Here is a 14,982-nt window from a genome sequence, read left to right on the forward strand (position 1 = left end):
GGTTCTGTACTTTTGTGGAAATTTTCTGTCTATGACAAACATTCCTATGATTAAGTAATTCACAAACTTTGCCATTTTCTAACTGGAATACTACTGTTCATTTACTAGGTCTGCTTTGTTGATTTTGTTTCTAAAACTAACTCATGTATGTTGCTGAAAGTCCAGGGAATAATAGCAAAAATAAAAATACGAATTGTATTTTTAATACCCCTGCACTTTAACCACTGCTAATGGTGTCATATATCTTTCTATACTTTCTGTATTTATATTATTATTTAAAGAAATTGAATAAATTACATTTGTTATTTGATAACTTTTTCCACACATTTTAACATTTATATTAAGCAGTACTATGGCATAAACATTGCACATTTTTAATCTTTTTTCATTATATTTAATCCTTATGGAAGTTGAAGTAGAAATTGGGAGCCAAAGCTAGATACTTTATATGGAACCTGATGTCTCATTGTTTACTTTGCTTAAAGCAATGCTGCTGTTGTATCAAAGAAAGAGGGAAGACTGACTGAAAAATAAAATTTTATACCCATTTTTTCTTCCATTAAAATAAAATTCAGTTTTAAAATCACATTCTAGCCAAATTAACTTTATCTTCAAAAGCAGTTTCACTTTCTCATGGAAAAACGGGTGTTTGTGCATCATATATTGAAAAATAACATACCTATAATTTAGAAAAACAGCATGCATAAAATTGGATGGAAAAACGCCATCTAACCTTAAGTCTTTCAACAGCTTACAATCATCACACCATAAAATGGAAAAATTGGATAAAAATCGTTGTATAATTCATTGTCAAGAGTAGATATGTTAAAAAAATGACAGCTACATTTTCTGCTTTAGTAGCAATTATTTAAATAAATAAAATGATAAAATGTCATTATTAAAAAGTTGTTCATAAATTCTTGTATAAACCATATATGTTCTTCCTCCAAACCTGGAACTAAGTAAAATCTGCTCTCCTGTTTTTTTGGCAAAGAAAATGAATACTTGGGCTTAAACTCACTTTGCTTTGACTCTTGGCTAACAGAAGTCTGAAAGGACACTAGTTAGCTATCAGGAGAATCAGAGTCAATGTAATATACCTTTGGGCACATAATAATGCCCACTTATATATAATGGGAGAAATTTGGCCAGTTCCATTACTATATTTGATCGGCATTATTGTGATCTCTTTTTAAACTGACAGACCCATTAGTGATAGGCAAGTATCATAATGGTCATTTTGACTCATAGCTGAGTCCCCTAGGGTTTTGGGCATTATAACATCTCACTACTTTTTGATCCTTTTTTCTCTCAACCATTACTCAATTTATCTATAGCAGAAGTTATTTAAGTGAATGGTCGCTCATTATCCAAAGCAGTCTCCCATCATCCTGCAGAGACTGAATCTACAGTACATCATCATCATAGTCTCTGGGCATTTCTACTTTCGGTGCAGGTACTCATTCTTTCCAGCTTGAGTTTATTCTTTCAGGCAAAAATATGATCAGAAAAAGACAAAGGCACCTATTCCCTTTCACTTTGGTGCCCTAGAAGAAATTAGCACACTCTTCAGACTGTTTCCTGAGTCCTTTTTTGCAATCCAGGATAAATGTTGACCTATAATTACGACACATTCTGGAAAATCCTACTCTGTTGGAGTGGGGATGAAAGTGTCCTTCAAATGTAATTCTATATTTGAGGGGCCGGAGCAATAGCACAGCGGGTAGGACGTTTGCCTTGCACGCAGGCCGACCTGGGTTCAATCCCCGGCATCCCATATGGTCCCCCAAGCACTGCCAGGAGTAATTCCTGAGTAACCCCTGAGCATCGCTGGGTGTGACCCAAAGAAAAGCAAATGTAATTCTATTTTTAAACTTAGAAATAATACATTTAATGTGTTTCATAAAGCATAGATCTAAGATTTCAATTGCCTGATAACTAGATAGCTACTTTATCGTTTTTGAAGGGTAAAGGGAGGCTTCCTAGTGTTCAGGGGCGCTCAGGAGACCCTTCCAGCAATTTTCGGCCAGCCAGTCTGGAAGTTCAATGCGAGCGTCCCCCAGAGTTGCTCAGGGCCTGTAGGGCCACACCTCATGGCGCGTAGAGACCTTGTGATGCTGGGATCCAATCAGGATCTTCCACTTAAGAAGCATGCGCCTGAACACTTGTTCTATCTCTGCAGCCCCTAACGAGTCTTTCTCTTAAGAGGAGACTAAGACCAAGTATTCTGTGCTCTAAAATTTTAAATGACGATGAGTGAAGTAATTTCACATTTGGTTAACAGTTGAGTCAGATTTCAGGGTCTTTATCGAGTACTTAGGCTTAATTATACTACTATATTTTGAGATTATATTAAAACAAAAGGGCTTCATCAAATTTAGCACACTATAATTTTACATTCGTAGGGCAGAAGGAGCACATTTCCAATAAGTTCTACATTGGCATAGCTTTACCTTGTCTTTTTCATGCCACCTGTATCAAGTGGTAAAAGATTTATTTTATTTGATTGATGCTCTCTTCCATGCATCAGAATGTTGCCTTGGTGTGTCAGTACCAGCTATGCATAGCATAATGTGAGTTTAATGTAGAGACACTTGCACCACATATTTCTAAACAACGGTGATGAGAGAGCACGTGGTGCAGTTTGTAAGATTGGGACATTGCCAAGTCCTTGTTTTCAGGCACGCAGATTTTTCATTTGTACTTGTGAACAGAGCTTGTATTTTAGACCTTGCACAACATTAGTAATGACAAAATTTCTTTGAGTCCTCATTACTCCATTAGTAGGATAACGTTTAAGTCTCTGCCTTGATGTGGTAAATGTCCATTATGTGACTTCATAATTATATGGACTTTAATGCAATAACATGGTTAATAAATTCAAAGATAAAATTTCTTTCTTGCATATTGATCTCCTGAAAATTGATAGGATGGTGCACCAATGATGTGATTTTCTTCTTCTTTATTATTTTACTAATTAAAGGGGGAGAACATTAAATCTTGAATACTGTACCTCAATTTTATTGTAATGATTTTGCTGGTTACCAGGTGGGGTGGCAGTTGAAAAATTTGGTGAATGCACTACGAGAGGACCCGAGTGGTGTTATCTTAACTTTGAAAAAGCGACCTCAGAGCATGCTTACCTCAGCACCAGCTTTACTGAAAAATATGAGATGGAAGCCCCTTGCTCTGCAGGTAATGAAGCTTAATCATAAGTCATACACCATCATTTTAGCCATAGATTATCGCAGTAATGCTTCTTTATTGTGCCTCATCTCAGCAGCATATGAATTAATCTTGTATGCTTTTGAAAATTTGTTTGTGACATGATCTCTTCATAGCTTATCCTAGTAGGCTTAATTGTGATGAAATATGAAAGTTACTATAACTAAAACCCCAATGAAAAGAAATCTGCCTTAATTTGTAAACATTTAAAACAAAACTTTTAAAAAGCATGAATTAATCAAACCAAAATATGAATAGAAATAAAAATAATAGGTTTAATTTGTGATCGAATCTTCTGTTTGAAAGATTTGGCCCAGTCTACTTCCAGAAAGAAGTAGAAGATAATTTATCAAATGCTTTGAAATCAAGTCAAAAGATAATAATAGTTATTTATAAGGCAGAAGAGAAGTAAATTTTAAATAGTAATTAAAATACACCTATTACATTCCTGCTAACTGATCTCCTTCCCTTTTCTACCCCACAGGGTGGCAAAAAAGAGAAATGTTCGCATTTAGATTTATTCTTTTTTCTTAAACATGGAACATTGTTCTAAAATACACCTCTAGACAAATAAAATGTATTCATTAAGATGCAGTTATTTAGGAAGTTATAAAATTATAATGATTTATGCAATGTAAGGAAGTAATATTTTTTTCATTTCAGTCAAGATAATAATTTTTAAACACACCGATAGTAGAAACTTTTGTCCTTCACAAAGCACATTTTATAAACAGGTTATTAACTCTCTAGGAGTCTAATTTTAAAAGTTTTAAACTGAAATGGAACATTGCTTGTTTTCAGATTGAAAAATAAAGCAATGTATAAAAATGCATTATGCCAGCCATCACTGTTATGTAAATTAAGTTCTATATTATTGTAACCCTATAGATTATGATGATTCTCATTGTGTAAAATTTTTCCGTTTAGAGCCACAAATTAATATTCTAATAAACAAAAATATAACTCATTCTAATATTAAGGTATTTAAAAATTACTATAAATATATTTTTCATGTGACTATATGCACACTGTGATACTATATCTAAATATATTAATTTTCAACTATTTTTAATTCAGTGTTTGACTCATAAATTAACAGTTCAGACCTTCCCATCCCATTATTTTATTTTCTATCTTCTTTGTTGTTCTACTTTATAGCTTTCTATTGATACACATTTTCTAAAGAACAGGCCCACACTTTCAGCTATTTGATGATTAAACTTATCTTCACTCTGCTCTCTTTTATTTCACATTGAACATCAAAAGGACACTAACTTCTAGTTGATTAATTAACTGTGAGGGTAAAGCTCTATAAAATAAACAAGTTACTCATTCACTTCATTCATTCATTATCTTATGAAGCACTAGTTGAATTGGGCAAATAAGATAATTCCCAGTATCAGGTTAATCATTTTCATATAAAATACCAAAATAATTTCAAGACCAACACCTCAGTCCTTTTCCACACAAACATTCAAAGCTAGAGAACCAAGACTTTATTTTTAAAATTGCCTGACATCATTCCTGTATTATAATAGGTCTTAAGCAGATTTGTAGGTTAGTTACTAAATGTCAGTCAATGCAACCCATCAGATTACTAATTATATTATTATAGTAATTATAATAAATCATTTTATTATTTCTATATACTTATTATAAGAAAATCAGCATTTACATAATTGCTTATGCTCATCAACATCCTTCTAAATTTGTCAATTTGACTGAATTTAGGTCAATAAAAATGTGTTCTTCAGGCTCAACCATTTATAGATAAATAATGCCATTGTGGCAGAGTAGGGACTGTCTTTAACGTCTTTGAATACTGTTTTGATAAGTGACTTTTTTTAGATCAGAGAGAAGGGTATTAGTTTTAATTAAATATTTAATACTGGTAGCAAAACAAGGTTTAGCGTCTTAGCAGGGACATACTGGACCACCACCACTACCACTATCAAAACTATGGGATCTATTTTAAGAGCTGAAATTGTTGCATTAAAGAGTTATTTCTTCACCACAAGGATTTGGCCTCTGTTAAAATGCACCCAAAGATATTCAGAACCAGCGGTTACTAGCGCCTGGAGATTGGAAGTAGATGGGGTGGGGGTGAGAATAAGTGAAATGAGAAGGTTTAATGGCAGTTTGGGATTTTCCCTTAGGCCACACATTTTTCCTTCTTCATAGGAAAGAACCTAGATACAAACCATAAATGCATAAAAGTAGTAATTGTTCTTCAAGTAGATATATGTCCCCTTCTTAACCATTTTATTATTTCTGGCATGTGTAGAAAATAACAGGAGCTAAAATTTCCATGATTCACTTAATTGTAAGTATTTAAGGCTCATAACTGAAGAAATGTGTATTAGGTTATATACTTTCATAGAATAAACCAACAGTCAATTACAACATATTTGAAAATTGAGTCTGGAGAGTGTAGCAGGTTAGGAGGTTGCCTTGCATGTGGCTGACTCAGATTCTACCTTCTGCACCACAGAGGGTCCCCCTGAGCACTGCCAGTCGTGATGCCTGAGTGCAGAGCCAGAAGTAAGCCCTGTGCACAGCCAGATGTGGCCCAAAAACTAGAAAGAAAACAGAAAAGATTTGAAATAGAGGTTGCAAACCATTATTAATAGGATGTTAAACCACAAAATCTCCACCAATAAAAAATTAAATAAAAATAATCAAAATAGAAGTTGTGCAACATTATTAATAGCATGTAAGACAGAATCACCATCAATTAAAAAATTTAAATAAAAATAATTAAAAAGAAAGGTTACACAAAGAGGCAGTACGTGAGTTATCTTTAATGCAGCATATATATTCCATCTTTTATTACTATTCTCAGACTAATTTAAATTTAGTATTCTCAGGTAAAATATGCAAAGTTTGTATAGTGAGGGTGTAGACTCTAAAAGGAGTACCAAAAAAAACCTCTATCCTAAGAGATAATTTATCCTATAAGGAATTATTTTTAATTGAAAAGGAAATAATTTGCATGTACACCAAAACCCATAACCTTATGTTCCCTGAAATAAAATTGTTAAGAATTACCACATTTCAATAACAGTTTATTTCTAAGTATATTTTTAAAGGATCATAAAATTATGTTCTTAATGTGCAATGATTAATTTGGATTTGGATTTTCTTTTTAAAATCATTCATGGAATTATAACCAAATAAACAAAAGCATACAATTCAACTTCGCGCTCACAGAGCAATTCCATTAGTGCATTCCATAAAATTTGGCAGCTCTTTTGTTAAATTCCTGATTTCTTATACATTTTACAATTCAACTGAAAAACGTAAAGATTAAATTCTGCAAACAGGTTTCGTCTGAGATTGGATTATGTTGTCATCTCTACTCATTTATAGAGATGTTTTACTTGAGAAAAACCTTTTATTGTAAGAAAGCAGGGATTCCCTACTTACCGAAAACTGTTTTTAAAAACATCATATTAGCACTTGCTCTTTATGTCCTGGATTTTGGTAAGCGTGGTGATTGCTTATGGTCAAGTTCTCCAGTTCACTGAAAACAATTCAAGGGAACTATGGATAAACCTCAAGGTATACATTTTGAGATTTATTTTTAATTAATATGCATAGGTCGTAAGCATGCATGGGTGTGTCATTTTCTTCTTATAAGTGCGTATGGGAGAATTTGCTGGGCATAGACAAGAACATTGAAATCATCACAGGGAAACAATTTTAAAGAACACTTATGACCCAGCTTGTGTGTGTGTGTGTGTGTGTGAGAATGTCTTCCAGAAATGATCACTAGAATTAATTCTGGAGTTTATCATCCACCTGTAGGTTTCATGAAAGAACTTTTTTCATTAGTTTTTCTCTAAAAGCAAGCTGTATAATTCGAATTATGTTCCTAAACTGTATTCCAATCCATACATCGCTTACATAAATGTGATGGTTTTTGTGTGTGTGTTTTGTGCATTTCATTTTAAATTGTATTGTTCAGCATTGCCTTGACACCATTTTTGCAGGATAGTTAAATAACTTTGGGCAGATAAAGAAATGAAAAGCAGTCATTCATATCAGTGGATGTTGCCTCTGAACTGGTGTAACAGCTGAAGAACACTTTCATGTTCTCTCCAAGTAGATACAGATATGAATGGTTGAAGTCACTCTGTAAAAATTAAAAGCCATAGTGTCAAAATTGATCTCAGTATCAAATTTATGGGTTGGGGCAACTGAAAAGAACTACTAGTAACTAAGTCTTTATGTTTCTGAGAGCTTTGTTTTAAGACAATATTTTAAAGAGGACGATAACTAATATTAAGTGTGATGCTAAAGAGGAAAATAAATTTTAACTACAAGGGTAATTGCACTGACTGGGAAGCAAAAGCAATGATATGTTTTACATGCCCAAATTAGTAAATAACTGTGCTGAAAGCAATTGTCACATCAAATTTTTGTTCACCAATGTTGGAGCAAATTCATTAAAGGATCTAAATCACATTTGTGTTTTTTCAGCCAAATGACTTCAAAATGTTAACACTGACCATAAATTATAACTTAAAATGCAAAAATAATTTCCTAATTGCTTTATTCTTGAATTTCTAATTTCTTTAACGTCCAAAAAATATGTTTAATTTTATTTGAAAGAAATGGGCGTTGACTTTTAATGCTGCATCATTGCTGTGCCAGAAATACTGGAAAGCACAAAGGTATACAGAATCAGTATGATGTGGGAAAAAAAGTGGTGATTCCATGAAAAATATTTTGTGACACTGAAGGCTATATTTGTTGTGCACTGTATAACTACGTACTTTATGCACCTTCATTGGTGTTTTTTAAAAATCCAATACAGATATTTTTCCTCATTTAATTTATGGTCAGAAAAAAATGTTTGTTAATAGTCTTCTAGGAAAATAAAGATACATGTTTTACAAAGAAGATTCAAACTTTTTGTGTTTATAAATTTGGATTCTAGGGTGGGTGTGGGTTGGACTCATCGGCAAAGCATGTGCCTTGCATGTTTGTGACCCTGGGTTTAATCCCGGCATGGAGGGAGGGGACAGGAGGGAGGACTTTTCCTGCATATACTGTTTTTCAAGTGCCTTCTACTCCAAATAATATAAATTGGATTCATATTAAAAGTGAATGTAATATCCGTGTGGGGATAGGGGAGGAGCGGGGGAAGTTTAAATATATTCATTTATTTTGCTTAGTTTCTTTTTCAAATACTTTGCCTCTTAAGAAAAGCTTACCCCAAAGTAAAAATTATGCCCAATAATTTTCCAAATATGGATTCCAAACATACAACATTACATGCAGAATCTTGCCTCCCAAAACTCAGAAAACTTCTTTCTGTAGCATTTGTTTCAATGATTAAAAAGAGTTACTAACATAAAATAATATTTTGTTACTTATGTTAAGAATTATACTAAAAGTGTGTTTGACCTGAATAATAATTTGTGTGAACATTCTGTGCTAGAATAATTGGGCATTGTGAGTATTTTGAGTCTGTGATTGTCCCCAAGAGTAAATAAAATTAAAGCCCAGGTTTTACACTTGATGTAAATCATTCATACTTCAGTGACTATTTCCCCCTTAAAAAGCAAATCAAGCTTTTTTTGTGATCAGTGAATTTTTAGAGATAGGTACGTAATGTATAATGCACTGTTTTAGTATTTAATTTAATATTGGGACTGTATTATCATTTGTTTCATTTAAGATTTTCTATAGTTCACACATAGAGACAACAAAATTAATATATATTTGCAAGAGTTTTAAAGTTTTTAAAATGTAAGATGTTTCCATTAAAACCTCAATGTCAAATGTAGTTTCTTATGTATAAATGTTCTTTTAATATTTATCTAAAACATTCCGTTTCTGGGGTATATTATTATCTCCAGATGTGTTCAGTTACCTTAGAGATGTTAGAACTGGGGACCTAAAGAAAAGATCTGAGCCATCAGCAGAATTAAAGTGAGATTTAGCTAGCCCTGCCAAATATGGGAAGTTTTTGCAATCATCGAAATCTTCCAATGATGTTTAAACTGTGTGAGTAGGATACTATTGATAAAGTCATCACTTATGAATCCGAGGAAGATTTGTGCCATACTTTGTTGTGGTATACACTTTAAAAGTACTTATATAGTTCAAAATGACACTATGAAAAATGTGTGAAATACAATTTACCTCGTAGATTTCTGAGTCCACTGACAGCAAGTTATCATCAGTTGAACAAAAGTTACATATGTATATTTTAAAAGTTGCCATGGTCAACTTTTTTTAGTTAGGATCTGGATATTTTCAGAGACAAATGTCTGTGTACCCAGAAATCTCTCATAGACTTGTTTTAGGAGAGTAACAATTTATATGCAAATATTTACTCCATGTTTCCACCTCATGGAATCTGTGAAAGGAAAGCTTATGTCACAAGGGCCGTTTAGATATTTCAAAACTGAATGTCACGGGTCTTTCCATAAAATAAACTCCCGTGGATGGAATACAAAATGGGTCCCTGTCATACTTAATTGCATTTTTTAGTGCAGTGTTCTTCAACGACTGAGCCACAGATCAGGGCTGGTCTGCAGGTCAAAAATGGTTGAAAAGCGCTGCTTTAGTAGATCAAGATATACTGAAGCTTCATGCTTAATCGGGCTCATGATGCAGTCTTGGAATGCCCTGTAATTTTACCTGCAAATGATGATTGGTCTTAATTATCCTCCCCTAGACCAATGTAAGAGAAATAATCAAAATGACAAAATGGTAACAGAAAAAATATTTCCCTTTGTTTCTACTTCTTTTTCTTAAATTGAAAATTCTTCGTAAGAACCTTCGTGGTAATTGCTTCCCTCACTATGTTATGAACAAATGATTGAAAGTAGGTGGTGCCAAGAATAGACAAAGCTATCCTTTCACATCATTCAATTTACATATTTAAGTTGTCTTCTGTTATTATGATTTCACCTGTTAACATTTTAATATAGTGCTGAGAGATATTTGGTGCGAGAGAAGCTGTATTTACCACTCTGTGTATTTTTCTCACACTTAATGAGCACTGGTGGTAGATATCATTTTAATGCCACTTGATAGAACTAAAAAGTGATCACTAGCCACCAGCTAATCTCATAACTTACTCTGTGCCTGATTTCACCTGTCTTTTCCTATCTTTCTAACGTGCCTAATGTGCCTAGTGTGCCTTAATGCATTTTTCATTTCTTACAATTACTTAATTTTGTTTTGTTTTTATTCTTGTAGAAATTTAGAAAAATTCTAAGGGATTTTAATTTTAAATGTTCAAAATACCTCCTTTAGAATTAAGCAACAATTTTCATTTTCCCATAAAGCTTGTACTTTGCCATATCTTATTTTTCCATTACTTAATGTCTATTTTTAATGCAGTTCTCAAGAAGTTTGTTTTTAGTTTGGGCTAACTTGGCAAAAATAGTACAATTACTAGACAAAAAAATTCACTGATTACATTGACTGTTTACCATTTGTCTTACTTGGTAAAAGGCAGCTGATTATCTAGATGATAATTACATGACAAAACACTGAGATATTTTCTGTGATTTACCACCTTAAAATAACTAGCCAATTGAACTTAGCAACACAACTGATTAATATATTTTTCCCTGAGAAAAAAGTTGCTTTTTCAGCCGGTTTAATTCATTGAACCAGCTGGCACAATCAAAACTCTTATCTGTTGAAGCATATTTAAATATTTTCCAGTGGTTATTTACTAATTTAGATAATCTCATTAGCTGTTGACATTAATACCAACTCCTTGTTGTGAATATAAACCTAGAAAATAGCAGTTTAAAAGGAGTTTACAAGGCCATGTTTACATATGCCAAAAGGGAAAAGGCTCAAATAACCAAGTAAGACTATTCCAGTAGTTCAAGTTAAATAAAATATAAGGTTGGTCCTTAGTTCACACCTTAAGTACATTTTAAATACATTTCTAACAAGTGACTTCAACCACTCCTTTTCCTCCCTTCCTTAGTCCTCTTTTGATGGGGGGATAGGGTTATGGACTAACCTTCTCCCCCCTTTACTCATCCCCCTCATCTCCCTCTCTCATCACATGAATTTAATCTCAACAGTCATTTTGGTAGGATGTATGATTTCAAGCTCTTACGGTGAGCTATGTAACAAGCAAGATCTAAATCCTAAACTGTGTAGCCTACCCAGTGACTACATTGTACGTTGTATTTACACTTGACTTTTGAATAAATTTTGTTTATTTGTACAGAAGCGTTGTCACAATATAAAATAGTTGTAACATGCCATTTTTGAGTGCCTAGCACTACATGTTAAAGTAATATAACTATGGTTCTTTATAGATATTCTAAATGTGTTTTCATAATGGTAAAATGACATTTTGTCATTGTGAAGGGAGATGCGCTTCATCTTGAGTAATTATTTTGAGGTTGTGATTGCACTAATATTCTCATTTTTAATATGCTGTACATTTAGATAATCAGTAAATCTGTAAGACAAGATTATGTGAGGCTTTTTTTCACTTTAGGAATTCTCAAACCGGAAGATTATTTCTAAGTTCTGTGAAATCCAGATTTGGGAGTGCCCTTAAATGCATCTTGCTGAATTGCTTAATTCAATATACACTATTTTAACTCTTAAAATAAAACTTTTAGTTAAGTACTTAAAATGCAGCATAAAAATGAGGTCTGTAGATATACAAGTAAAGATTATTTAAGTAGCGTGACTTGAATGGCACATGAGAGGTGAAATGATTGTGTCACACTGATCACCATATTTTGGAATATGCATCACAAAAACTCTCTTTGGAGACAATTGTATTTGTATTTACCAGAAAAGAAGAAATTTATGAAATGGCCTATCAGACCCCATTTTTGTGACCTTTTCTGAGAATCTGTAACTTTCTTCTTAGGTGTATGGTGCGTCTTTTGGGGGAAAGATCTAAAAATCTTTATGAGCTTTCTACCAAATGTGGAATTCTCATAAAGAAAATGAAATTTCAATCAGTCCCTGGCTGTGAGATCCATCTTCCCATTGTAAATAATATTTTAAGCTATTGTGCCTAAGGTGGGTTGGAAAGTAAATAGAATTCTCTGAAGAAATAACTTATTTGCTTCTTGATTGCAGCCAAGCTCAAAATCTACCAAAAAAAGATAACTTAAAAATGATAACTATGTGTCGTTGTTGTTTTGTGTGTTGTTTGTGTGCGTATGTATTTTCTTTTTCATTTTAACTAGCCTCTTATACCTAGAAGTCCCACAAGCAGTGTTGCTACGCCTTCCAGCACCATCAGTACACCCACCAAACGGGACAGTTCTGCTCTCCAGGACCTGTACATCCCCCCTCCTCCAGCAGAACCATATATTCCCAGGTATAAAACTAACCATCATCTGCTTCTACACGGGGTTTTCTCTGAACAGTAGCCTAAATGCATGAAACTCTGAAAGGAACTTTCAAGGAACACCGTAACTATGTTGTCGAGCTTCTGAACAGATTCTGAAAAATGATTCTATGGCGGAGCATATATTTTGGTTCACAGTATTATTAACAATGAGTACTGAGTAGTCAATACTGCATTTTTTTACAAAGTAGGAAAGAATATGCAATGGACATGGAGAAACAATTGGAATTAGTTTAATAGGTAAAGAGTTAAGAGCCAGAGAAGGCTCAAGGACTGGGCCTCATGCTTTGCACAAAGAGCCCCTGGTCTGATCCCTAGCAAAAGCGCATAACCTGGAGTATTCTCAGCCCCAGAAATAATAGCGAGGTTTTTTTTTTTTTTTTTTTTTTTATTTTATTTTATTTTATTTTATTGTTGCTTTTTGGGTCACACCCAGCGGTGCATAGGGGTTACTCCTGGCTCATGCACTCAGGAATTACTCCTGGCGGTGCTCAGGGGACCATGCTGGGAATCGAACTTGAATCGGCCGGGTGCAAGGCAAATGCCCTACCCGCTATGCTATCGATCCAGCCCCAGTGAGGTCCTTTCTTTGTTCAGAAAGTCTCAGATTACTTTGAAGCATTCTATTCCTTTTTTCTTTTTTGCTAAAAGGGAAAATTATGATATTTATACTTGCCATCTTAAATGTATTCAGTAAGGGAGATGCTTATTTTTTTTATTAGTAAGGAGAGAGAATATTCTCTCATGTTTCCATATCTATTGTTTTCATATAACCAATATATTTATTTTGGAAGTAGTTTTGAAGATAGTTTCCTTTAAAGTCTGTATTCTAGATTTCTTGAGATTATATCTCCAGTTTATTTCTACATTCCTATTTTAAATTCCTACCAGGTAAGAAAGAATATAATTCTGTGCTATCATGTATTCTCTCCAGAAGCCCTCTAATACTGAGCCTTATGAAATACAAACATGGACAAGATGGCCAGTACTAAATGAGAATAATACGAATCACAGAGAATTTTATTCAGGTCTTAAATTATTCGTGCAGTAATTTAAAAATAAAACTTGAAGGTCACTTGTTATCGTCATACTTTATATTACATTTGTCCAATATGTAGAAGATCTGAATATTTTTCTTTTGATTTTTGTTATACACTTGATTACTTCAAGTGTTTTATTCTAGTAAATGTGATAATTTTACTATCTAAATGCTACGTGGTGAGCCAAGGTGTAGCTCAGTGGTAGCCTGCATGGGTGAGGTTCTAGTTTTGATTCCCAGCCCCAGAAAAGTAAATAAATTCTAAATGCATAAATAAATGCTATATTGCAACATACTATATCTGCAAAAGCTTCATTTTCATCTAGTTAAAGCTGTTTCATAAAAATTTTTGTTCTTATTTTTAGAATTATTGTAACTTTAGGAATGTAGTTTATGAGATTTGATTTACTAAACTGGCATTTCATAAATCTTTCAAATATATAGCTTGTAATCTTGTGTTCAATTTTTAATCAGATATGCAAATCTATCTGATCTGCTAGTCACAGTTGCACTTTACTTCTATTATGATAATATCAGACTTTCTGAATACTGTTGAATGAGGAACAGTTACAGTGTGAATTTCAAAAAGAAACTCTAGATTTGTTTTCATTTTGATGTTTTTTATTTTAGAACAACCGATTATTTAAGAGGCCTTATTTTGCATAAGAGGGACATGTATGCAGATGAACTTAAGAGCATTATTTTCAGCAAATCTCAGCAGGCCTTTTGTTTTGTTTTGTTTTGTTTGTTTGCTTTTTGGGTCACACCTGGAGGTGCACAGGGGTCACTCCGGACTCTGCACTCAGGAAGTACCCGTGACAGTGCTCAGGGGACCATATGGGATGCTGGGAATGGAACCCAGGTCTGCCGTGTGCAAGGCTAAGGCTGTGCTATTGTTTGTTTTGATAGAGGTGGAGGGAAGTTAGGACAGCCCGGTGTAGCTGGGGGCAGTGCAACTCCTGGCATTGCTTGTGGGGGACCTTTTGTGATGGAAATTGAGCCAGGGTGGACCACCTGCAGGGTGGAAGTGCCTTTGGCCCTCTACAATCTCTCCAGCTCCCAGATGTCTGCAGTTTTTTTTTTTTGTTTTTTTTGTTTTTTTTTTGTTTTTTGCTTTTTGGGTCACACCCAGCAATGCTCAGGGGTTACTCCTGGCTTTGCACTCAGGAATTACTCCTGGCAGTGCTTGGGGGACCATATGGGATGCCAGGGATCGAACCCGGGTCGGCCGCGTGCAAGGCAAACGCCCTACCCGCTGTGCTATCGCTCCGGCCCCGATGTCTGCAGTTTTAAAATATTCTTTCCCATTCCCTCTGGTGGGGAAGAACTTGCTGTACAAATTGTATTCTGAGGC

At 34.0% G+C, this 14,982-nt stretch overlaps 1 protein-coding gene across 5 annotated transcripts in view; it reads left to right on the forward strand.

Annotated features, from left to right (window-relative positions):
• Positions 1–14,982, forward strand: part of CNKSR2 (connector enhancer of kinase suppressor of Ras 2) — a 266,721-nt gene that overhangs the window by 142,220 nt on the left and 109,519 nt on the right. For 3 of the 5 annotated variants that reach the window (XM_004612236.2, XM_004612237.2, XM_055120828.1), the window contains exons 9-10: positions 3,049–3,195; positions 12,426–12,559. In XM_004612236.2, the coding sequence (XP_004612293.1) occupies positions 3,049–3,195; positions 12,426–12,559 (281 nt within the window). The remainder of the gene's footprint in view (positions 1–3,048; positions 3,196–12,425; positions 12,560–14,982) is intronic. The other 2 variants (XM_055120826.1, XM_055120827.1) reach the window with 1 other exon arrangement.

This window comes from Sorex araneus, chromosome X (genome assembly GCF_027595985.1).
Source record: "Sorex araneus isolate mSorAra2 chromosome X, mSorAra2.pri, whole genome shotgun sequence".
NCBI lineage: Eukaryota > Metazoa > Chordata > Mammalia > Eulipotyphla > Soricidae > Sorex > Sorex araneus.